Source organism: Rhinichthys klamathensis, unplaced genomic scaffold (genome assembly GCF_029890125.1).
Source record: "Rhinichthys klamathensis goyatoka isolate OS25496 unplaced genomic scaffold, OSU_Roscu_1.1 h1tg001140l_1, whole genome shotgun sequence".
NCBI classification, from domain to species: Eukaryota; Metazoa; Chordata; class Actinopteri; order Cypriniformes; family Leuciscidae; genus Rhinichthys; species Rhinichthys klamathensis.
The window spans coordinates 76,737-101,500 of record NW_026607361.1 but is presented as its reverse complement, the minus strand read 5'-3'; the positions used below and the strand labels follow the sequence as shown (position 1 = coordinate 101,500).

Genomic DNA, 24,764 nt, shown 5'->3' with positions numbered 1-24,764 from the left:
AATTACAAACACATCCTGTTATGATCAGTTATGATTATAATGAAGATCATCTGGAGATCATTCCATAAAGGTATTGCACTAATACACGCCAAGGAAGGAAGAGACGATGATTTATATTTTTATGCCCTTTTGGGAGTAAGAACCCTGGTCTCCCTTCACCATCTGAGTGTCTTCACTCCATGTCTTCATTCCTAGAATTGGATTGAAATAGCAATATACTCTGTGACAAAAAAATATGCAGTAAATGCTGCATTACAGGAAGTTACATCATCATTTCATCAACCAATGGGAGGGGTGATGTCTTTTCTAAGAGTGAAGCAAAATATTGGCAGAATGTGTCTCTGTAGATTCACAAAGCCGCAAAGAATCCAAATAACAGGGTAATAAAAAAGATGAAATGAAACATAAAATAACAACAGGAAGGAAATAAACCCAGTTCATCAATTTAAAAGCAGCTTTGTGATGACACACATCACGGCAATTACAAGACGAAGTCCAAGAGTAAAGATGTGGTTAAACTACTATACTGTATAAAAATGGCAGATGCTCTAGATAGAAAACCCCTTATAAAATATATAAACCATATATACAGTGACCCTAAAAAGTATGTGGACACATGTATCACATTTCTTGAATGTCAAACAAAATATCAAAGAATGAATCTGCAAACAAGTGCCTTAAAAAACAAGTACCTTCACTTTCTTAAAAAAAAAAACTCTACAATTTGACCAGATTACACTACCATTCAAAGGTTTGGGGTCAGTCCGGTTTTTTTTTTAAAAGAAATTAATACTTTTATTCAAAAAGGATGCATTAAACTGATCAAAAGTGACAGTAAAGACTTTTATAATGTTATAAAAGATTTCTATTTCAAATAAATCCTGTTCTTTTGAACTGTCTATTGATCGAAGGAATCCTGAAAAAAAATTTATCATGATTTCTACAAAACATATGAAGCAGCAGAAGTGTTTTCTACATTGATAATAATACTTCGCCAACATTTGTAATAATAAGAAATGTTTATTTAGCAGCAAATCTGCATATTAGAATGATTTCTGAAGGATCATGTGACACTGAAGACTGGAATAATGATGCTGAACAGCATTTCATCGTAGATAAATTGTATTATTAAATATATTCATCAAATCTATTTTGATCAAATAAATACAACCTTGGTGAGCATTAAGAGACTTCTTTCAAAAACATTTGCTAAATCTTACTAACCCCAAACTTTTTTTTTAATTGAAGTGTAAATAATGTTTTATCACTTCTTTTCGGGAAATGCTTTGCATGAAAAGTGTGCTATATATCTTTTAAATAATGTCGCTAGATTTGATATTTTATTAACTAATGCAATGACATTCAGACATTTTTAAGTTTGGCTTAAATTTCCAAATACTTTTTGGGGCCACTATTTCTATACAGAATAAGGGGTCATCGGCAATTGAGCTTAGAAGGAAGCGTACAGCGTAGTACACAGCGAGTGTGATCACGTGACCACTGCTGTTTCTCCAGCCTCTTTTTTTCATATTACCTGTCAATAATTCCTTTAATTTGGTTGTCTTTCTCCATCTGCTGCTGTCTCAGTCTCCTCTCGCTGTCGTCCAGTCGGCTCTGATACTGCAGCAGGATTTTATTGGTCTGCTGCTCCTGAGTTAACAGCCTCCTCTCGTACTCCTCCAGCTTACGGTGTGACATCATCAGACGGTCCTTCAAAGAGTTGATCTCCTCCTCGTACTCACGCACCTGGGACAGGGCAAGAGATGAGGACAGTGGGCATGTTATCACAGCAGACGTCAGCCTCTTGATGGTTTCGGTGAGACAGCAAGGTAATCAAGCTACTGTACTTCTAGTGTCTTGCGTTGGTGAGTGACAAACTAAAAGTGTATATATATATATACACATACATATCATCATCAACCTTAATTTCCAGACTCTTGGTCCATTCAGAAGGCACAGACATAACATGCAACATACATAAGAACGGATACATATACAAAGAGATAAAATAAAAATAAAAAAATACAATAAGGCATTTCTATAAAAGACACTTATACCAGCCTTTCCATAGTGATGATTGGTATCTTATGGCACTAAACCTAGGATTTACTAGCAGGATCACATGAATGAATACAAAATTAATTTGTAGATGAGTCTCCTCATATATACAAGTAAATAAAAAATTATAAAAAGAGTTAAAATTAAAAATAAAAGTATTAAAAATAAACTGAATAATTTATGAAAATGATAATATACAAGATATTATCCATTAAATGACTTTAATAAAGTTTTAGAATATTATTATAATATATATATATTTTTTTAAATACGTATACAATTAAATAAAATAAATAATGAAATTATTTAAAAAATATAATAAACAAGATATTATCCATTAAATGGCTTTAATAAAATGTCAAAATATTATTAAAATCTAAAAAAATGAAACAAATTAAAGTATTAAATAAATGTCAAAATTAAAATTAAATAAAATTTAATAATGAAACTATTAAAAAATGAACTGGATAATGTAAATTATAATTAATAAGATATTATTCATTAAATTACTTTAATAAATATTATTAGATATGATATATGAGGACAATTGGCATGTTATCACAGCAGAAGTTATAAAACGAAAGTAAAGCCGGTCGTACAAGCTTGCAGGCGTTTTTTTCTTTGGGAGAGAAAAAAGTTCACAATATTCATAGTGAACTCTCTCACTATGAATATTGTTATAGCCCAGTGGCTGCAACCCTACAGTGTGCGCATACACACACACACACACACACACGCACACATTTGTTGTTTTTGTTGAAAGGAATGGCTGTGATGTACTTTGCTTTTCAGCAAATCATTTGCACACAAGTCTTTGTGTAGCTGCTTTGACACGATTATCGGGTTAACCGACCTCCCGAGTGTCTGAACTCGCAGTGTACGCTCGTCTTAAGGTTATAAAGCTACTCCCAGTGTCCAGCACTGGTGATTGACTAACTAAAAGTGGTGATGCTACAATAATTCTGGCATCATTTACTTACTCTCATGCTGTTCCAAATCCTTTCTTTCTTCTGTGGAAAAAAAAGTCGATTTCTGAAGGATATCCAGGGCAGGATATTCTTCAAAAATGCATCTTTTGTGCGAAGAAAGAAAGTCATGCAGGTTTAGAATGACATCAGGGTTAGTAAATAATGACTGCTTTTATTATTTTGTAGCTCAGCCACTTTCAAAACAGTGTGGTTTTTCCAGTAATGAGCAACTTTCAGATTTTGGCCAAAATTTGGCAACTTATGAGGAAGCAGGATTTTGCTCCCAACAGCTTTTCCGGAAGGAGTGTGTCATTCATGCATGAAAATGTTGCCTAGGTGGGCAACTACAGTCAATGCAAATGAACAAATTCTCCATGCAAACCACTTGGGACTGAGAAAGTGCTGATTCATAATAGAATATAATTGCAGATTTTGAAGATGAAACTGTCCTTTAATAGTCACACTGAGAAGCAATGAAAAGAGGTTGTGTGTCACCTCTACACGAACATCCAGACGGGGGAACAGAGGGTAAAGAACAGTCAGGACGTCCTGATTGAAAGCCCATGCTGCTCTCTCCTGTAGTCTGTTTACAGCAAAAGGCTGTTCATTCTCATTTGATATTTAAATAATGCATAAATCAGGCACCATCTGTTGCCAAGGTGAAAGACATGATATGCATTTCCTTGACACTTGTGTGCTGAGACACAACTGCTCTCAGACAACTGAGTGTCTTGGGGACACTTCATTTGCACGAGTACAGAGGAGGAATCAAGCTCGAGTTCGGACCAAGAACGCATCTCTAATTCAAAGCTCACAACATTCACATCACAACAGCCGTCTAGCATGGCAATATCGGTTGGCTTAATTAAAATAAACCCAAAGCACATAGTTCATATAGCTGGATGAGAAACAGAGAAACACACCCTGTCCAGACGTGACTCGTCCATGCTCTTGGAATACTCCTTTAGCTTGAATTCTTCTCTGTCGATGCGGGAACTCTCTATGTCAGCAGAAAGATGGGGCATGTTGGACACCCAGGCGACGGTTCGCTCAGAGGCGGGGGTCGTGGGGTTGAGAGTGGATGGAGATTGGGAAGAGCCCTGAGAAAAAGAACAAGACATCCTGTAAGTAAGGAAACTTACACAGTTTGGGGTTGGTAAGATTTTGAATGTTGTTGTCTCTTATGCTCACCAAGGGTGCATTCATTTGATCAAAAATGCATTGAAAACAGTAATGCTATGAAATGTTATTACAATTAAAAAAGGTTTTCTATTTGAATATATTTTCAAATGTCATTTATTCTTGTGATGTCAAAGAGGAATTTTCAGCATCCAGTGAGTCTTCAGTGTCACATGATCCTTCAGAAATCATTCTAATATGCTGATTTGCTGCTCAAGAAACATTTCTTATTATTATAAATGTTGGCAAAGTATTATTATCAATGTTGGAAATGTTGTGCTGCTTAACTTAGAAGGTATATAAGGTTTAAAACCCCCAGCTATAAATATTTTGTAACATTATAAAAGCCTTTACTGCCAATTTTGATCAATTTAATGCGTCCTTGCTGAATAAAAGTATTAATTTATTTGAACAAAAATGTAATTATTAAGTATGCTGACTAATTCTATTATGCTATCTACAACCAATGAAAGTGTAATGCTTGCAGTTCTGTTGAACACATTTAAGGTTTTGTGTGTGATAAATATTCCTTAATATTGCAGAATTTTTTTTTAATAATTTGTGAAAAGTCCAATTAACAAGATATTATCTATTAAATAACTTTAATAAACATTTAAATATTATTAAAATCTGCAAAAATGCACAAAAAAAATGTATAGTGAAATAAATATTTATTTGAAATAACCAAATTTATCACTATGTTTTCCATTCAGATGGATAAATTGTGGTGTGATAAATATTGCTGATTACTAAAAAAAATTGTTAAAATTACAATTAAAATATTTCCAATTTGGTGGCTTTTTTTGTTTTGTTGACTTTTTAAAGCTTCTACACTTTTTTCATGACTTTCCGTCATAAATGACTGGAAATGATTTTTAAAAAGAATTTTATATAAATCACACACAAAAAGAAATACTAGCTGAAGAAATACTAGACATTGATAACAGGCAGAGTAGGAATGTTTTCTGATCCGAACACCTGTTTGCTCATGGTAGGCTTGAGCAGATGCTGTTGCTGGACCTGCTGGCGTTCCTGATGTGATTTCGATTGCTGTGTGGACTGTGGCGTTCCGCCCTGAGAGCCCTGGGATCCCTGGCTCTCCCTGGTGGAGCTCTGCTGATGGGGCAGGCCTGGGGGGGTGCTGTCTTTGACGGACAGCTGCTGCCGGGGCCCCTGTTGCCGGCTCCCGAAGCCAGACTCCGGGGACTGGAGCAGGTTTCCGCTCTGGGGCCTGGTCTTTGCTGCAGGGGTGGCGGCAGCGGCAGAACTCACGGAAAGCTGATGTGAGGGTTGCGATTTCATGCGCTGTGTGGGAGGAGCCATGGAGCTTTGACGGACAGGCTGAACGGTGGAAGGAGGCGTGGCTAGTGATGAATGAGATGTGCCGGTCTGCGATGCCATGCCTGCCATTTGCTGCTGCTCCTGGTCATGAGACACATGCTTAAATAAACAACCTCCATTTCTGCCACTCATTTCTAAATCAATTGACTCAGAAATTTTGATGTAAACAATGGATAATACAACAATATTTTACAGATTTTATGATTTTAGGGACAAAAGATGCTAATGGATGTTTTTCAGGGGACATTTGTTTTTAACGGGCGGATTGGATTCATCTAACAATGAAAGTATGAAGTCTTGTTTTGATTCCAATAGACAAAAGATGCACAATTTGTCAACATTTGTGGACAGTTGACTATATAGTGAATGTAAACAAAGGTAAACAAAGTGCCTTGAAGTCTTTTCTTCTAGGAACGAACACGTCACAATATTTCTTGTTTAAATAATTCCCGCCCAAGGCATAGGCAAAAAAAAGAGGATGAGGCCTGGTCGAGTGAGTTGGTAGTGTGTTGAAACTCGCGGTTATAGTAAGGGACGTGGCATTTCCCAAACATGCTCAAAGTAGTTGACCAATCACAACACAGTAGCCTAGCTGACCAATCAGAGCATACTGCACTTTTCAGAAGGAGGGGCTTCATAGAGACAGGAACTAACAGAACGTTACTGACAGACTTGGAAGAGAGGTGCTGCAACAATGTCAAATATGTGAAAAAAATAATGTGTTTTTAGAACATTCAAGCATGAAAACCTATTCTAATAAACCCAAAAGACAAAATCAAGACTAAAAGGCCATAATAGGTCATTTTTAAGATTAAAACGATGGTCAAGAAAATACCTGCATGTGCATCGAGAGCTGGCGTCCCCTGAAGTCACTCTGGTTATGGCGGGTGTAGTCGTCGCTGTAGCTGTGGGAGTGAATGATGCTCGGCTGACCCAGGTGAGGGCCGGGTCTGAGGGTGGACAGGTCTTCGCTTCGGGAGAAACCACCATGGGCGAACTGCGGGATGTACGCTGGGTGAGAGGCGTCCGGCTCAGGGGCCAGCAGGAGAGGAGGAGGAGGTTGAGCTCGACTGTGCTGGTGGTGAATCTGAGGCCCGTCAGCAGCGAGGTGGAACAGAGGGTTCTGGAAGGAGAGGGGGTAGCGGAGGGCGGCGGCTTGCTGCTGTTGCTGCTGGGACAGCGAGTCGGTGGTGGTTCCCATCTGGCTCAGCTGGCTCAACCTCAGACCCCCGGACATGCTGGAACCGCCGGATCCGGCCGACATACGCCCTCCGGCGCGCAGCTGACCTCCGAGGCCTCCTCCCAAGGCCGCGAGCCCACCGTAGCTGCCGAGGCCGGCAATCGAGGCCTGGGAAGAGTTGAGCATGTCCCCCATAGACTGCAGGTTAGAGACGCTGTTCATTCTTGAGTCCTGGAGGTCCATCATAGAAATGTTTTCATTAACACCTAGAACCTACGGGCGAGAGCGCTGCAGATACCTGCCGGGCGCAGCAGTTGTGGGCGGTTTATGCATGTGGGTTTACTGCATGTGAGTGATGGGTGTATTAACTTGAGGGTTAAAAGGAATAATTCACCCAAAAATGACCTTTCTGTCATTATTTACGCTGTTATTTATTCAGTGGAATGTAAAAACATCATTTGTATGCAGCTCTTTTTCATACAGTTTGTCAAATAAAATAAAATAATAACATAAAAAAACAAAATCCAGGTAGTCCTCCTGGCTAAAATGTCAAGAAAAATTATATTGAATTGTTTAAATAATATATATTATATTTAAATAATAGTAATACATAAGTAACATTTGATTTTACGGGAGAATAATTAATTTAACTGAATTCAAAATGGACATTAAAAGCACCATCTTTTTAATACGATTCATTTAAATGTTTCATTGTTACATTGTTTAATGCTTGTGTAAAAGGTTTCCATTTAAAAAAACAATCATGCTTAGCTTATTGATTATAGTCTATACAGGAGTACCTTTTTTTTAGGTTAAATTTTGGTTTCGGGACACACCGACTCGTTAAACTATGCTGATAACGACGGAACTTGCGAACATAGTTGGCTAACGATGCTTTTGGGAAACACACCCCTCCCTGGTAATGATCTCAAGGAAAATTATATTTAATTATTAAAATATAATATTCTATACAATATAATATTTAAATAATGGTAAATAATATAATATTATATAATAATAATACATAATTAATACAATTATTTAATAAAATAATAAAAAAACAATAAATAATTACCATCTGCTTTATAGGAGAAAAATGTATTTAACTAAATTTCTATTTATTTATTTATTGGGAGAATGACACATGCTATATTCTGAGACTTATATTTTGAAGCCAAAGTACAGATGAAATGGATGACAAAAGTCAAGTGAGCTAAAAATGGTATTGTGTGTCAGTCTGAGGCAAAACCTGACATGACAGGTGCCATTTGTGTCATATTCAATTTTTTCAATTAATAAATTAACTCCCTCTCCCTCTCTTGTATGTGTTCATAAGACCTGAAATATAGTTCACAAACAATCCGATTTAAAATTATTTTATAATATATAATTATTTTACATTCTGAAAACTTGTCACTATAAACATTGCACATGAAAGTGCAGGATACAATAATCACAAAACTTTCATTTTTGGGTGAAATATACATTTATTGTATGTCAGGACCCTGAATCCTAAATGGTGATGGAAGATTAACGTAAAGAATCTCTTTATGTATTGACTGCACCCACATCATCTTGTAGCCCTCTTTTCCATGCTTGGGTGGTATTTGACCATGCAGTAAGCAGGTCAGTGGCGCTTCCTTCTCCGACAGGAACAAAGCGAACCCTCAGAAAAGCTGGTGAAACGTGTGCTAGGGAGTGAGCTGTTATTCAAATGAGAATTTGGACCAGACAGCACTGACCATTGTCATGAAAGAATTCTAAATGAAAGGGGATATTATTTAATCAGAACACCCCACCCAATCAGAACCACTGTCCTTTGGGACTTACCTTTGGGTCTGGATCAGTAATATCAGAACTGCTAGTACAGTACGCTGGACTAGAGCGGGCCAACGGGGGACGGGCAACATAGAAAACTTCTTTAGATGAGGCTCGGTGAGGATGATCGCGATCCACAAAACCCCCCATTCCAGCTCGGGATGGGGGGGCTCCGCCACTGGACATGGCAGAGGTTGGAGAGGGCAGGCGAGTGATATCGATTGAACTGTATGAGATATGAGAAAGTTGACAAGGAAAAGAGTTCCCATGCTCATTTGCTCCAGAAGCAATATTCCATAAGACATTCACTTAAGCTCAGGGTTACACTTTATTTCGATGGTCCACATTAGACATTCTATAAGTATCTTGTCAACTACATGTCAACTAACTCTCATTAGAGTATTTGGAGACTGTTACGTTAGGGTTCGGGTTAGTAGAATAAGTTTACATGTAGTTGAAAAGTTGAATGTCTGGTTGGGGAGCATCCCAATAAAGTGTTACCAAGCTCAGTTCCAAAACCTAGCAAGCCATATGATGTGATATTTGATTTGTAGTTGATTATTTATTTTATTAATAAATAAAATAAACTTTGATACTGTATTATTTTATGATCATTGATATACTACTTTTGAAGTAGATTTATTTTGTATTTTCTGTTTTCACTTTAATTTTAATTGAAGCTTTAGTAATTTTGTCATTTTATTAGTTTGTCTATATAGTTTTTATTCCTTTTTATTAATTAGTTTGAGTTATTTTAGTACTTCAAGTTAAACTAAATAAAAATGAGAAATGTTGGCAACTAGCTGAAATAAAATAATTGTAAGTTTTTATATTTTATTTTATTTCAATTAACGTTTATTTTGTTTAAATAAATAAAATGTTTTTTTTTTAGTTAAAGTTAACAATAATAACCCTGCTTTGACAGAAGCAGAAGTATGAAAAAAAAAAAAATTTTTAGATGACGGCAAAGAAAATCCGAATGCAAAAATAAGGAAAATGAAAACTAAAAAAACTAAACCAAAAAATAATCTAAAATAAAATACAATACATAAATAAATATTTATTTATTTACTTGTAGGTGGCTTTGCATCCCTGCAAATATGATGATCCTCTTTTGAGGGACAACTTTTTTATATATAATATTTTAAATTATTTTTTTATATTTAATATTATCTATACATTTTATTTTAAATGTTTTTTTGTACTGTTTGAAAAATATTTTATATAAAATACAATACAAGTGTGATATTACATGTTGTCTTTCATATAGTTATTGTACTAAAACAAAAACAAAAAAACTATTAAAAAGTATATGTAAAATTTAATAAAAAAGCTTAAAAACAGAAAGCATGAATGAAACAGTAAAGAAATTAATGTTAATTAATGTTAAAATGTTTTTTTTTGCATCTCCTCTCCAGTTTGTAAACCCCTGGCATAGATGCCTAAAAATATTAGGCAGACTAACTAGGTTTTGGAAAATAATCTCTGCGATGTGACACAAATAACGCGTGCATATAAAGACCCCAGACGCTACCTGTTGAGGTCTCTCATCATGAGGTTCTGGAACTCCGATGAGATGGCCCTGTTGAAGCTGGGCCTGGAGAGCAGCCTATCTGTCTGTCTCTCTGGAGGCTGTCTGTCTGTCTGATGACTGGGCTGTCTCTGGAGGTGCGGGTTACGGAGGGCCATGCTGATGTCATTTAGAAGGCGGGGCAATGGTCCGAGTTTGATGATAGCATCCTTTGGCACAATATAAACAGACAGAAAACAGGAGACCAACCTGATGACCGATCACAAACGCAAGTAGACAATCACAATTATCTTCATCTAGATTATCAAACAGCATCTACCTTGCTTAGTTGTGCCATGACTTCCCACAGAAGACTGTGCAGGATCGAAAGCTCCCTTCCCAAGTCGATGTAGCCCTCAAAAGCAACGGCGTTGCTCACGGTATCGAGATTGGAGATCTCGTAGAGGAATTGCTGCATGGAGCCCCACTCCATCTCTAAAAACTCATTCATATAGCACATGTACTCCTCCTTACTGCCAAACCTGTAATGCAGCGAAGAACTGGTAAGGACACGGGCTGATATGGTTCGTAGGAACATAGAATGTAGCGTCAATGATAAGGATGATAATGCTCATCATCATCATCAGCTTAATGGCTAATGATCTGGGCTGACAGCCCGAACGTCATAATGTAACCCATAATACTGGAGCACTAAAGAGATTCCCATCACTATTGTGTCCTTAACCCAAAGACTGTCCTGGATCAATTATTTTAAATGCTGAAAAGGTGATTTTAAGCATCATAACATTATAAAGTACAGTGTGAAAAATGGACGTTAATTTTGAATATTTGCTAAATATTACATTATACAGTGTTATTGAAGAATTAGTGATTTTAAAGATTAATTTCAAGTGAGCTTTAGACGGCACAAAGATAATCTATATTTAAAAATTGGGAAAATGAGAATGCACAACTAAATATCAAATATGGATAAAAAAAAATAAAAAATAAAGTAATAATAAAAAATTGTGATAACCAATATGGTCCCAATATATTAGGCATCAGAATAGATAAAATGAGAATGCACAAATATCCAGTGTGGATAAAATAATAAAATAAAATAATGCCAGTTGATAACTAAAATGGTCCCATTATATCATGCATCCCATAGCAGAATGATGAAAATGAGAATGCACAGTTAAATATCCTATTTCAGGGCTCCAGACTAACTTTTCCACTGGTTGCACTGGTGCTACCAACTTTCTCAGTTGGTCGCACCAGCATATGATTTGGTCGCTCCTTTTTTTTTTTTGCTACATGCCATGGGATTAATCAATGCATGCTGATGAATAGTGGTTTTAATGGACCAAGGCTAGCAAAGGCTTTCTGGGTTGCAGCATAAATACCTGTAATATATTATATAAAAACACATGTAATATATGATAATTATCATTTTCATGGATTTTGGACAGTAATTTTAAGCATTTAACATTTGAATTATCACTAAAAAATGCTGGGTTGTTTCAACCCAAATTTGGTTCTAATATGGACAACCCCAAATGTTGGGTTAAAAATGTAATAAAACATTTTTACAGTTGAAAGTGAAAGTTGGGTTAAAATTAAATTTTAACCAAACATTTGGGTTTGTCCATATTTGACCCAAATTTGAGTTTAAACAACCCATCATTGTTTAGAATGTATACAATCTATCTATTTACATTTGAATTATATTATATCTATCTATCTGTCTATTATCATCTTTCTATCAGCATCATCTTTCTATCTTTTAAAAATCATTAAACATTCAAATGTATGCATTACATTTTAAAAGATTAGAGTATTAGCCTATAATACGCTGATACAGATTTTCGTTATCAAAGTTTATAGTTGTAACAAAAATCTGAAATCTCACACTCCTTACCTTCTGCATTTTATAATCATTTTCCTCTCTCGATCGATTACTCTCATCTAACCGCTGAAAAGACGTAGGAAGGGGCTCGGTGTTTCGTGAGACCTTTTCATTTTTATATGCCTTAATTCCTGAATTCGTAATTGGCGCGTTTCACCATCAGTGTGCAATGCGCGTGACGTCTACGTTCGTCAATAAATAAACTGCACGTGTCTTGCGGAAGAACATTGTAGACGGAGCTACTTCTCTCCGTTAATGTCTATGGCGAGTCACGCAGACACTGGGCAACTCCGCAACTTATTATAGGCGTACCGTAGTGATTCAGGATAAGTCAAAAACACGGTTTGGAAAATGGATTCATGATGTACTCGTTCATTTTGAACATAAGTTACGTTACGGACTGCAGCAGCTGCTGATACAGTGGCATTCTGTTGCGCGAGCGTCCACTCGCACTAATGCGACCACATACAATTTTAACTCGCACATTCTCAAAAAACGGTCGCATATGCGACCAATTTGGTCGCAGTCTGGAACCCTGTATTTGAAAAAATTTAATTAAATATCGGTTGATAACCAAAATGGTCCCAATACATCATCCATCTCCAATCTGAATGGTTTCCCTGCTGAAAAGACCAGCATGAATGCAAGTTACAGTACTCAGAGCATACCGCAAAAATGATGACATGGTAATAAAGTTATAGACCTTAAAGAAGTGTGTACTGACTTTGAGAAGTTTGCAAGGTTCTGCACAACTTTGGCTATGAGGGTGAGTGTGCGTGAGGTCTGTTCATCGGGGTATTCCTGTGTGAGATTGAATAAGGATGGCGACATGACGGCTGGACACAGGAAGCGCAGGAAGAGGGAACCACTGATCAGGCGATCTGCAATGTCCTCTCTTCCTCTCTCAGCGCATCGCACGCGCCAGGACGCAAAGACCTCCTTCAGTTCTCTTGGAAACGCACTGGGAAAAACAAACAATATATTTCCAGTATGATTCAAGCAGTTGGTTTGCTATCATGTTTTCACTGTCGATTCTTTTCAAATATATTAAAATTTTCAAATATATAAGCCTGGAAATTCACGATTAAGGATAATGTGCATCATCATACAATTTTCACCATGCAATCTTAAGCAAGATTTTTATGAAGATCATAACTATCATTAAAAAGTTGTTTTGCCACTTCAACTGTTTTAAAGAGTCACAGTTGTGTAATATAACACCATTAAATGTATCATTTTTACTGTCCTGTGGTGTGGTGCACATTATTAAATATAATACATTTTAACCAAAAATCTACCCATTAAAAAAATGTACTGTCACTGCGCATAAGAAGAATTTCACTTTCCATAGAAAAAAGCAGTAAGGGGCCGTTCACACAGTTTGTGTTCTTGTATCTGTCCCAGCTGTTTTTTTATGAGTAGTATTTTTTTTCCTCTCTGTAAACGTGCTATAGTGATGTATTTGATTGCTGCAGTGTTTTTTAAAGGGATAGTTCACCCAAAAAGAAAATCAAGTCATAATTTACTCACCCTGGTGTTGTTTTAATGCCAAATGCCCTTGTTTCTTTTTTGGACCACAAAAGGAGTAATTTAAAAAAAAATGTCCCGCTCATCCATATAATGGCAGTGAATATCGACCAGCATCAAGCTTTTTCTTTTTTAAAAAAAAAGCAAAAGTATCACAGAAGTGTTCTGGGTGTTTACAAAAGGGTTTGGTAAAAAAACAACGAAAATCTTGACCTTGGCTGTTGGTCTTCTGTGCACAGCTGTGCAACGTGTGCGTTCGTGAGACTCCATTAGCGCCGCAGTTCACTCCGAAATTCTGGCATCATCAAAAAGGTGTAAACTGAATTTGATCTTTTAATATCACTGTTTTAGTACATTATTAAGGCACTTTAAGGGTGGGTTGCACCAATGAGGTTTAAGCGTCTCCGTCGGTTCACCCTCTGCCTAAGCTGCTTGATAAGCCCTTTAATTCTAATGGTCTTTCTGCGTAGCAGTTTTTAAACACAGTTGACATTTTACAAGTTTATTTCTTTTATTGGCAAGAGCTATTGTCAGAGTGAGAGTTTCTGGTGGTCAATAAAAGAGGAAATGGAATATTAACATTGTTGCTGTTAAATTGGCGAATCCATCATGGCGGAGACATTTTTTATCATGGGTTTTAATCACAGGTTAGAATGGTAATCCCAGATTTGTTCATCTATGTTTAAAATTAAGTGGTGCAACACAACTCAATTTAAAATAAAACCCAGATCAACAAATCCTTGATTAGCGTTAAACTTTACTGAATTTAATTCTTATTGGTGCAACCAATGTGTTTCTCACGTTAAGCGTTTTAGTGATTGAAATACTTCAGCAGGAGCTGTATATGGATCACAAGTTTTTGAGATGGATATGATTAGGAAGCCATGATGATAGACAGAAGCCAATGGGCAAATTTGGCCAGGATGCCAGGCACTCCTACTCTTTTTTGAAGGACATCCTGGGATTTTTTATGACCGCAGAGAGTCAGGAGCTCGGTTTAACGTCTCATCCGAAGGACGTTGCTTGTTACAGTATAGTGTCCCCATCATTATACTGGGCCGTTATTTCCCCAGTGGTCCACAGTGGTCACCACTTTTGTGGTCCGAAAAAGAAGGAATGGCATACTACATTAGAACAACACCAGGGTGAGTAAATGATGACTTGATTTTCATTTTAGGGTGAACTAACCCTTTAAGATGGCGTGTCCATTTAAAACAGCTCAAGACTGTGTGAACGGCCCATAAGAGGACTGTCCTGTGCCAGCTTTGTAACTAACCAATGAGAGTTGACGATTTTACAGAGTGCAAGCTCACAGCACATCCGGAGGTTGGCTTGATGTTCGGGCAGCACAGAAGGTGGAGTTCTCATTGGGTCGACTTCACAGTTCTCTTCTGACTCATACAGCGCTCGGATAAAATCACCTAAATTCAAACGAAAAGCTTAATGTGTGAGCGTACAGCAACAGAAACAACGACAACTCTCAAAACAATCTCAAAATTTGAGGAACTCTCACCTAAAACGTCTTTGAGGTACTTATGTCCAATGAGTTTGAGGTACTCTTCTATGGCTTTGGTGGCCAGGGTGTTCTCTCTGAAGATAAGGTGCTCTCGGTCGATAAATCGGTCCACCTCACACATTGCCATGTCTGAAAGAAAATCCTTGTGCAGAGCAAAAGAAGATACATCTGTAATCACTTACAATTGCTTGCATATAAAAAAAATCAAGATAAAACCAAACAAGTGACTGCTTGGGAGTGCCCTAGATAGGCAGCAACTCTGTGTGCCAGTGTTTTGCTATTGCTAACTAAAGCTAGTAAAAAAAAAAGTTTTTTTGGTAAAGCATTTAAGTTTAAGTACTAAAATTACTAAAACTAAAAGTGAAATAAAAGTAATATATGTAAATTAAAGCTATATATTTAAAAACTAATAAACTAATAAAAATGACAAAAGCACAAACAATTATTAAAACAAAATCAATTTAAAATGACAACTTAATATATGAAAATAAGTTAATTTAAATGATTAATAAATACTATAATAGTATATAAATACTAGTAAAATAATACTGTGTACCACACAGAATCCTGAATTTTCAGGATTCTAAGTTGCTATTGATGTTTCGAATCTCCAAAAATGTATAAAATACACAAGATACACAAATATCAGGCAAAATAGTCAATTTTTAATTAGATGAAACCATTATTCAATAATTTTCAGTGTTAAAATAAATATTAGCAGGTCCTGGATTTAAACATGGTCAAGTTAAATGGAGCTGAAAGCATTCGATTGGTATCTGAAAATAATTTTTCAAAAGTATATTTATAATCAACTGTAACTGAGCTTGTCCCAACTGCATTTGTTGCAGAGTATATAAGCTATTGCAACTTAAAATATGTCCAAAATCTCACCTAGACAAGCTTTTCCGTCAGGAGCATGTATCTATCATGTAATCCTGTCTAGATAGGCAGCTCACCAAGTATTTGAACATTCTTACAAACATATATTATTGAAACAAAGTCCTACCTTGGCCTTCCCTGTGCTCTGCAGGATGTGCACCAGAGCACAGGCCACTTCCTCTTTGCTCTTGACACTCAGCAGTGGCTCCAGAACCGCGCACAGCGTTCTGTAGTTGTTGGTGACATACTCTGCAAACTCTTTATACAGCTCCATTGGCAGGATGCTCATGGTCTGAAAGCGTGACTTGAGCCGCAGAGAGGCGTTGATGATTTTGCCCCCTCCCACACCGCCACCCTTGGCCAGGACGCTGGGCTGAATGACGGGGTACCATTGCTCCACAAACTGACGACCAGTGATGCTGGAAATGGGGATGCTGACCAAGCCCAGGTATGTGCTCTTTTCCTGTTATGATGAAGGAAATGAACAAAAATTATGATGATCAGTCACCTTAAAATAACAGGATGTACCCCTTCTATATAATTGAATATTTTTGGATAATATAAATGTACATTAAGGGTGTATTCACACCTGCCTTGTTTGGTTCGATTGAATCGAACTCTAGTTCGTTTCCCCCCTTGGTGCGGACCTTTTGGGCAGGTGTGAATACAGCAATCGAACTCGGGTGCGGACCAAACAACCGGACCGAGACCCAGCTGAAGAGTACGGTACGGTTCCAAACGAACTCTGGTACGGTTCGTTTACGGTGTGAACATGAACCGATCCAATTGCAAGAAAGCACTGCACCTTTGAGTTAACAGGCTTCCGTAGTCGGAGATTTTGGCATAAAGGTTTGTGTTATTGTTGTCAAGTGCGAAAGAGAATTCCATTCCGGCGCGCTGTCTGGCCACACGATACTGTTGCGCGTCTTTCTGCGCGTCGTGTGTGTATCATTGGAATGGAATGAATGAATGAGTGTGTGCATCAGGACATTCACATACAGAGCGTTCTCTTTAGTCTAATCGCGCATAGATGCAAAAAAAGCTTTTGCAGTTCATATAATAGTTACAAGGATGACGCTGCGTTAAACTGGACAAACTTAATCGCAAGCGTTAACATTGACAGCACTTGTTAGCAGTATATACAATAAGAATCTCATTATTTGAATGTGTGAACATAGCCCCTCTCTATGAATGAAAACTTTATACCTTATCCGTCTTCTGCGCAGTTTCTTCATATTGCGTTTGTACAGAATAACACAAAATTAGTAAAATAACAAATATTGCAGTACGAAATATCTTCATGCTGAGCCTTTTTTGCACTTCCTGATTTCCCTACTTGAGAATGCTTGTCCAATGAATGGACGACCTTAGCACACGTGTGGTTTTGTTTACAAATTTTGGTTCACTTGCAAAAAGAGCAGTGTGAAAGCGAACCGTACCAAAAAAAAAAGAAAAATAATAATTTGTTCCGGACCAAAGCAAGTGAACTATCGGACTTTCCTGGTGTGAATACACCCTTATTATATTATTTTTTTATCATACTATTTAACAAATCTGTTTGTGGATATCTAGTTTACTTGCTACCAAGCACCTAAAAAAAAAATGTCACTAATCAAAAAAAATTTATGCTAGTGTATCATTACAAATACACTAGCCTAGACGTCTAACGTATGAACAAAAAGCCACAAAACTCAAGTCTTTAAGTATTCATTAGGAATTGAGTGTCTAGCAAAAGAGCACGAGGTGGTCTTTTACCTTGCGTCTTTTTTTATCTGTCTCTTTGTAAAGATGAAGGCGGAGGCTGCGGACAGCTGGCAGGTTGTTGAACTCAAAGTGCTCACCCCAGAACACAGTATCGGTTCGGGGTTTGCTGGTGGTGCGGGCGTAAAGCATGTCATCCAAGCACAGTTCACAATAATAGCGCTTTTTGGGTGGGAGTTCACGGGCCTCGATGATCCACAGCTTCAGAACATTGTCGACGCGTCGACTGTTGTCCTGAGTGTGGGAAACACAGAATCATATTTGCATCATATATAAACTATAGGTGATGGTGGTGAGAGGGTTTGCAGAACTTTAAATGTACAGTCAAGCATGCGGACAGACAGGAGAGACTGCAAGTTTGAGGGTGGCAGTGCTTTAGAAAGGATAATGATTTGAATTACTGTTAGTCTAACACCTACTGCATGTCTAAAGTGCTGGAGTGGTCATAGACAATGATGTTTCAGAGAAAGATGAGTCATTCAGACTCATCAAAATGGCCCTGGAACATTCGTTTTCTACTGGCATTTATAGTAATATACCCTTAAAAACAGATTTCAAAAGCTCCAGCCCTTTTATTAAAAAATATAGTGACGTTAATATGCTACAGTGATGGTCTCTCAGGTGGTAATACTATGGTGTATATATATTTATACCATGTTACTGAATGATTACCATATTCATATACAGTACCATGGTACTCCATGGTTCTTCAAAGATAGTTTTACATAGCCAAACTGACAAAAAGCAACCAATCACAGTTCATTCTGTTTTTGCATGCTGTTCATAAGCGGATAAATCTGTCATCCATGACAGTAGACAAATTGATTATGTGGAAATGCATCAAAATAATGTCAATTCAGTGTACCAAAAATACAGTGCAAAAAATGTGTGATCTGAATTTCAGCACATCCTGAAATAATAAATTTCAAATAATAATTTTATTCTTATTATGCCAAGCACCGAAGGTGAAATCGTTGAAATCGATTATTGAAATCGTTGGCGTTCTTATTATTCTTCTTCCTTCTTCTTCCACTCTGGGAGTCTATGGCAGCCCATAGAACCGCTTGTGGGAAAATTATGAAATTTGGCACACAGATAGAGGATAGTCTGACCTGTCACCATAGCAAATTTGGAGTCTCTAACTCAATCCCTCTAGCGCCACCAACTGTCCAAAATTTCACTCATGTTTATGCTAATAACTTTTGAACCGTACGGGCTAGAAACAAAATTGCACCCTATGATGTCATTTTCGTCATGAAATCTGTCCGCCATTTTGAATTCTCCGAGAACTCTACTTTTTCAAACTCCTCCTAGGCCGTTGCTCCGATTATCACGAAAATCCACACAAAGCACATTGTACCTTGTAAAGGGTGACTGGTAAAAACTGTGGAAAATCCCAGAAGTAAGTTACATAACAATTCTGATTAGAGCTTTCCCGTTTTGACTGTGACTCCATCTGTGACTATGTAAAAGAAACGATGGTAAACGTAAAAAAAGAAAGAAAATGGTATTCCCATGGTACCATATGTTCAAATTGTGTTTTTTTTTGCCAGTGAGTGCTTCATTGGTTTGCTATGAACTACTCAGCTTTTTCTATCACTTCGGAAACTTCTGAAACCAATCAGCTAATAAACCAAACTAATGAACACCCTTGGTCTGTCCTCATTTATTGTAATATTGACAACGCATCTGTTGCAAGACTGAGCAGGCTGATCATTTTTGGACGCCTGTGTCATGTTCTCCACGATTCAGCCCAAAATCCCGCTGCCTGAACATCTGGACGAGTCAATCCACACAACAGACACAGCCAACATGAGAGATAATAGATGTCTGAAGAAGGAACATTCAGTATTCTGCATTGGCCTTTGGGATACATCTTAGCATACCAGATTAAAATAGGAGTTTGTTTCATTATGTGGCAGAATAGCACATGGAAGCAGTTTGAAGTTCATTTGATACTCCTAAAAACACCAGTAGAGGGTAAAATGAGTGTAAAGATGAAAATGACAGAAGAGGTTGTTACTGAAGTAGATTGGTGCAGTCATGGAAGAAGAGGAGAGAGAAATAGAGAGTTCCTCTTTGCTTTTTCTTCTTTACACTCACTTTGTTTGGTTTGACAGCTCTCTGTAGATTCTCTATCCATTTGTCTCTCTCCGCAGCCGACCGACAGGCAAAACACTTTGTTCCTGAAGCAGTTGTCACCTAAGGAAAGGAATAATGAGTTTCACTATTTCAACCATCAGTGTAATTAGAAGAAAAAAACAACAAAATTCCACAGGGCACTGGGGCTAATATAGTCATGCATTAAATGCTTTAAAGTGAAATGTGTGATTTATATGCCACTAGTTGCACTAAGGGAAATTCAAAAAATCAGATAGACGTGGTTATGTCTTATGTGCCATACAGAACTGAATTGAGACGACAGACAGACAGACAGACAGATAGATAGATAGATAGATCTACAGATAGATATACAGATAGATATACAGACAGACAGATAGATAGATAGAAAGATAGATAGATAGATAGATAGATAGATAGATAGATAGATAGATAGATAGATAGATAGATAGATAGATAGATAGATAGAAAGATAGATAGATCTACAGATAGATATACAGACAGACAGACAGACAGATATAGATAGATAGATAGATAGATAGATAGATCTACAGATAGATATACAGACAGACAGACAGATAGATAGATAGATAGATAGATAGATAGATAGATAGATAGATAGATAGATAGATAGATAGATAGATAGATCTACAGATAGATATACAGACAGACAGACAGACAGACAGACAGATAGATAGATAGATAGATAGATAGATAGATAGATAGATAGATAGATCTACAGATAGATATACAGACATACAGACAGACAGACAGATAGATAGATAGATAGATAGATAGATAGATAGATCTACAGATAGATATACAGACAGACAGACAGACAGATAGATAGATAGATAGATAGATAGATAGATAGATAGATATACAGATAGATCTACAGATAGATATACAGACAGACAGACAGACAGACAGATAGATAGAAAGATAGATAGATCTACAGATAGATAGATAGATAGATAGATAGATCTACAGATAGATATACAGACAGACAGACAGACAGACAGATAGATAGATAGATAGATATACAGATAGATCTACAGATAGATATACAGACAGACAGACAAACAGACAGATAGATAGATAGACAGACAGATAGATAGATAGATCTACAGATAGATAGACAGACAGACAGACAGATAGACAGACAGACAGACATATAGATAGATAGATAGATAGATCTACAAATAGATATACAGACAGACAGACAGACAGATAGATAGATAGATAGATAGATAGATAGATAGATAGATAGATAGATAGATAGATAGATAGATAGATAGATAGATAGATAGATAGATAGATAGATCTACAGATAGATCTACAGATAGATCTAGAGATAGATATACAGACAGACAGACAGATAGATAGATAGATCTACAGATAGATATACAGACAGACAGATGGATAGATATAGATAGATCTACAGATAGATATACAGACAGACAGACAGACAGACAGACAGACAGATAGATAGATAGATAGATAGATAGATAGATAGATAGATAGATAGATAGATAGATCTACAGATAGATCTACAGATAGATCTACAGATAGATCTACAGATAGATATACAGACAGACAGACAGACAGACAGATAGATAGATAGATAGATAGATAGATAGATAGATAGATCTACAGATAGATCTACAGATAGATATACAGACAGACAGACAGACAGATAGATAGAAAGATAGATAGATCTACAGATAGATATACAGACAGACAGACAGACAGATAGATAGATAGACAGACAGATAGATAGATAGATCTACAGATAGATAGACAGACAGACAGACAGATAGACAGACAGACAGACAGACACACAGATAGATAGATAGATAGATAGATAGATAGATAGATAGATAGATAGATAGATAGATAGATAGATAGATAGATAGATAGATAGATAGATAGATAGATAGATAGATAGATAGATAGATAGATAGATAGACAGACAGACAGACACTGACGGTTGAGGGAGCAACACATGGTTTTAAGAAATGTGAACACTAAGTGTGTGAACATTTGAACAGGAAAATGTGCATAAATTCGGTTATTATTTTAAATATGTACATTTAAAATAGCTCCATCAGAACTGTATTAAATTAAAAAATAAAATGCAATTTTTTAATAAACATCTCATCGATTTTCTGAGCATGCAAGTTATGAGTCTAAAGTGTATAGTTTGCTAAAGATCACCTCAAAACAGTACTCCTGTCCCAGTATACTGGAGTGAACAGGCTTGATGATCGCATCTTCATCAAGTGTCAAATCCAAGGCCTCGGCTGCGCTGCTGGGAGACAGCAAAGACTCATGGGAGTGCGATTCTTTGAAGCTCTGCATCAGACGAGTCCTGTGAGGGAGCAATAACAGCATGTCTGAGAGAGAAGAGGCTCACAGGTTGCGCTTACATCACACGCCTACATGACGAGGTCAGTATTTCATTTGACATTACAGAAGTCATGTTTTTTTGGAAGTCCTTTCTTTGTGGTTTATGGACAACGACATCAGCCTCTCATCAACCGTGAGATAAATCATGAGGGTTTGAACACTTGGGGAGAATTTACTGAAGAATGAATAGTGTTGAACGCAATTTTGCACATCATGATTTTCGATTTTGAAAAAGCTGAAAGCGCACTCAATTACACTTCGTATCCATATACATTTTTTTTTTACTTTGATAAATGAAGAATTTACACAATCATCACTTTTCAATAAAATTCTGTTTCCACCTGCTTTCCTTAGTTTAACTTTCAAAGTTCAACGTTAAAAAAAACAAATATTTTTCTAAAATTAGCCTAATTTATATAAAAAACCTTTGATTTAAATTTTTGCACTTGGTTAACCTGGATTGTATAGAAGATTGTTTCAGACACTGAATAAAAATAAAAAAGGTAATTGCGACTTTTTATCTCACAATTCTTACTTTTTTCCTCGCAATTGCGAGTTATAAAGTCAGAATTGTGAGATATAAACTTGCACTTCGGAAAAAAAAACCCTGTCTTTTCCCCTTAAAACAGACTTTATAACTCGCAGAGTAAAAAACAGCTTCCATTAGCGAAAAGGAGGAAAGTTTTTGCCCTGAAATAACATGAGCGAACGTGTCGTTAAGTGTATAGTTTCATGAATTCGAGAATTCTTAAAAGTGAAAAAGTCTTTACTTGCATACGTTTCTAATCAGTCTCAGCACAAATGCGAGCAACTTTACACTGCATAAACAACATACACCTTTACCCCACTGTACCTGCAAACACCCACACACACTCACTTCGCAGTTTAGAGCCACAAACCCTTAAAACAGCTGAAGAGAAGATTCACAAGCTTATCGAGAAGTACAATTATATAAATATCAAGAGAAAAAGTGTGATAAATTGTTAGATCCCTACTAGTGATGGATCGCTTCTCCTGCGTCTTCGGAGAATCACTGTATATGTATACATACAGCCTCACAGCGTTACAGTGTGGGAGAGAGAGAGAGAGAGACAGAGCGAAAGAGATGGAAGGTATAAATATAGACCCAAAGGAGTGAGTCAGAATGAAAGAAATGATAGAGCGAGTGGAGGAGGGAGAGAGAGAGAGAGAGAGGAAGACATTGAGAGTAGTGAGACAGTGAGAGACTTCTCAGAGGAAATCAAATGTTACATAAACCATGGGAACTGAAAGGAATAAGACAAAGACAGACCGAACGAAGGACAGAGATCCAGCAGTAACAAGAGGACAACAGGACAGAGATGAAAAACGACAATTCTGTCATCATTTACTCGTTGGTGTTGTTGAGCCGAATGTCCAAGCATCTTTTGTCCATACAACGAACGAAGACATATAGTGACCAAGGGGCTGTCGAGCTTCAAAATAACATTAAAGCACCATAAAAGTATTGTAAATGTAGTCATGATGCTTCACGCACTGTATATCATGTTTAGAGACTCTCGATTCTCCCCGGGTTTGATGTCAATGGTGTCAGACATCTAACAGTGACGGACTAGAAGAAACAGCCCAGGACCAGGAATATTACTGGTTTTACTGTATTTTTGATCAACTAAATGCAGTCTTGTCTTCTAATAGCATTTTTGTCAATTATATCGGAATGAAATCTCAAACTAATCAGCAGGGTGCATTTGATTTTATATGTTTGAACTTGTATGTTTAAAATGTATTGTACATTTCATTTTTTTCCATTAGGTTTGGCTTTTGAGCAGGTGAGGACGGAGACTCATGTGCAGGAAGCTAGATGAAAAAAAAAAAAGGGGATTATTATTCTTCTCGGAAAGCAATGTACTTAGTAACGGAGACGAACAATGACTTACATTTCAGTCTGTTCATCGCACTAAGCTATCATACAAGCCACTTTTAAGGAGCTTTTATTGAGCCTGACAAGATAAATGATTTCGTTTGCATGGAAAAGAACTGCTTGGACATTTCCAAAGACCCTCATTTTGGGTTTGGAACGACATTAGGGTGAGGAAATTAGGACAGAATTTGGACAAAGTATGTCATTCACAACTACACAAACAAGCTTTTGGGACGCAGTCAGTCAAATCCAAAAGATAAGTGAGGTTAGTACTCAAAATTCCAGTGCATTTTTTGCTGGCATTTTGGATTTGTGGATTTAAATCATCCTGACAACCAGTTCTATTTGAGACCAGGTGGATCACATCACAATTACATCCCAAAATGAAAGGGAGCAGAAGAAACGACGCCTTTCCATGAGATACCGTTCACAGCACTGAAATTCCGCACCGCACACTGTCACTCCAGCTGTTAGACGCATTTGTGCGTCACACGACAATCCAGCTCACAACGATTCCAGTTAAGGGCTGAATCAAACGATTATATGAAAGCGGAGTTGTCTGTTTGAATTACTCAAAACGGCAGCACGGCCTTAATTTCAAAGATACAGCACAGCGGAAACTTCCTCTTTGAAAAGGAAACGTCACCGGAGCACTTCCCTGTCCAAACGGAGCAAGAACTTCAAAAAC

General features: G+C 37.0%; 1 protein-coding gene across 1 annotated transcript in view; it reads right to left on the bottom strand.

The window, feature by feature from the left end:
* The window catches only part of syngap1b (synaptic Ras GTPase activating protein 1b), a 100,281-nt gene that overhangs the window by 16,246 nt on the left and 59,271 nt on the right, over positions 1-24,764 (bottom strand). The window contains 14 exon segments of the mRNA XM_056244868.1: positions 1,535-1,746; positions 3,950-4,126; positions 5,184-5,627; positions 6,382-6,957; positions 8,557-8,770; positions 10,079-10,284; positions 10,395-10,596; positions 12,688-12,924; positions 14,767-14,911; positions 15,004-15,148; positions 16,013-16,348; positions 17,641-17,880; positions 19,750-19,848; positions 21,985-22,138. Coding sequence (XP_056100843.1) covers positions 1,535-1,746; positions 3,950-4,126; positions 5,184-5,627; positions 6,382-6,957; positions 8,557-8,770; positions 10,079-10,284; positions 10,395-10,596; positions 12,688-12,924; positions 14,767-14,911; positions 15,004-15,148; positions 16,013-16,348; positions 17,641-17,880; positions 19,750-19,848; positions 21,985-22,138 — 3,387 coding nt within the window.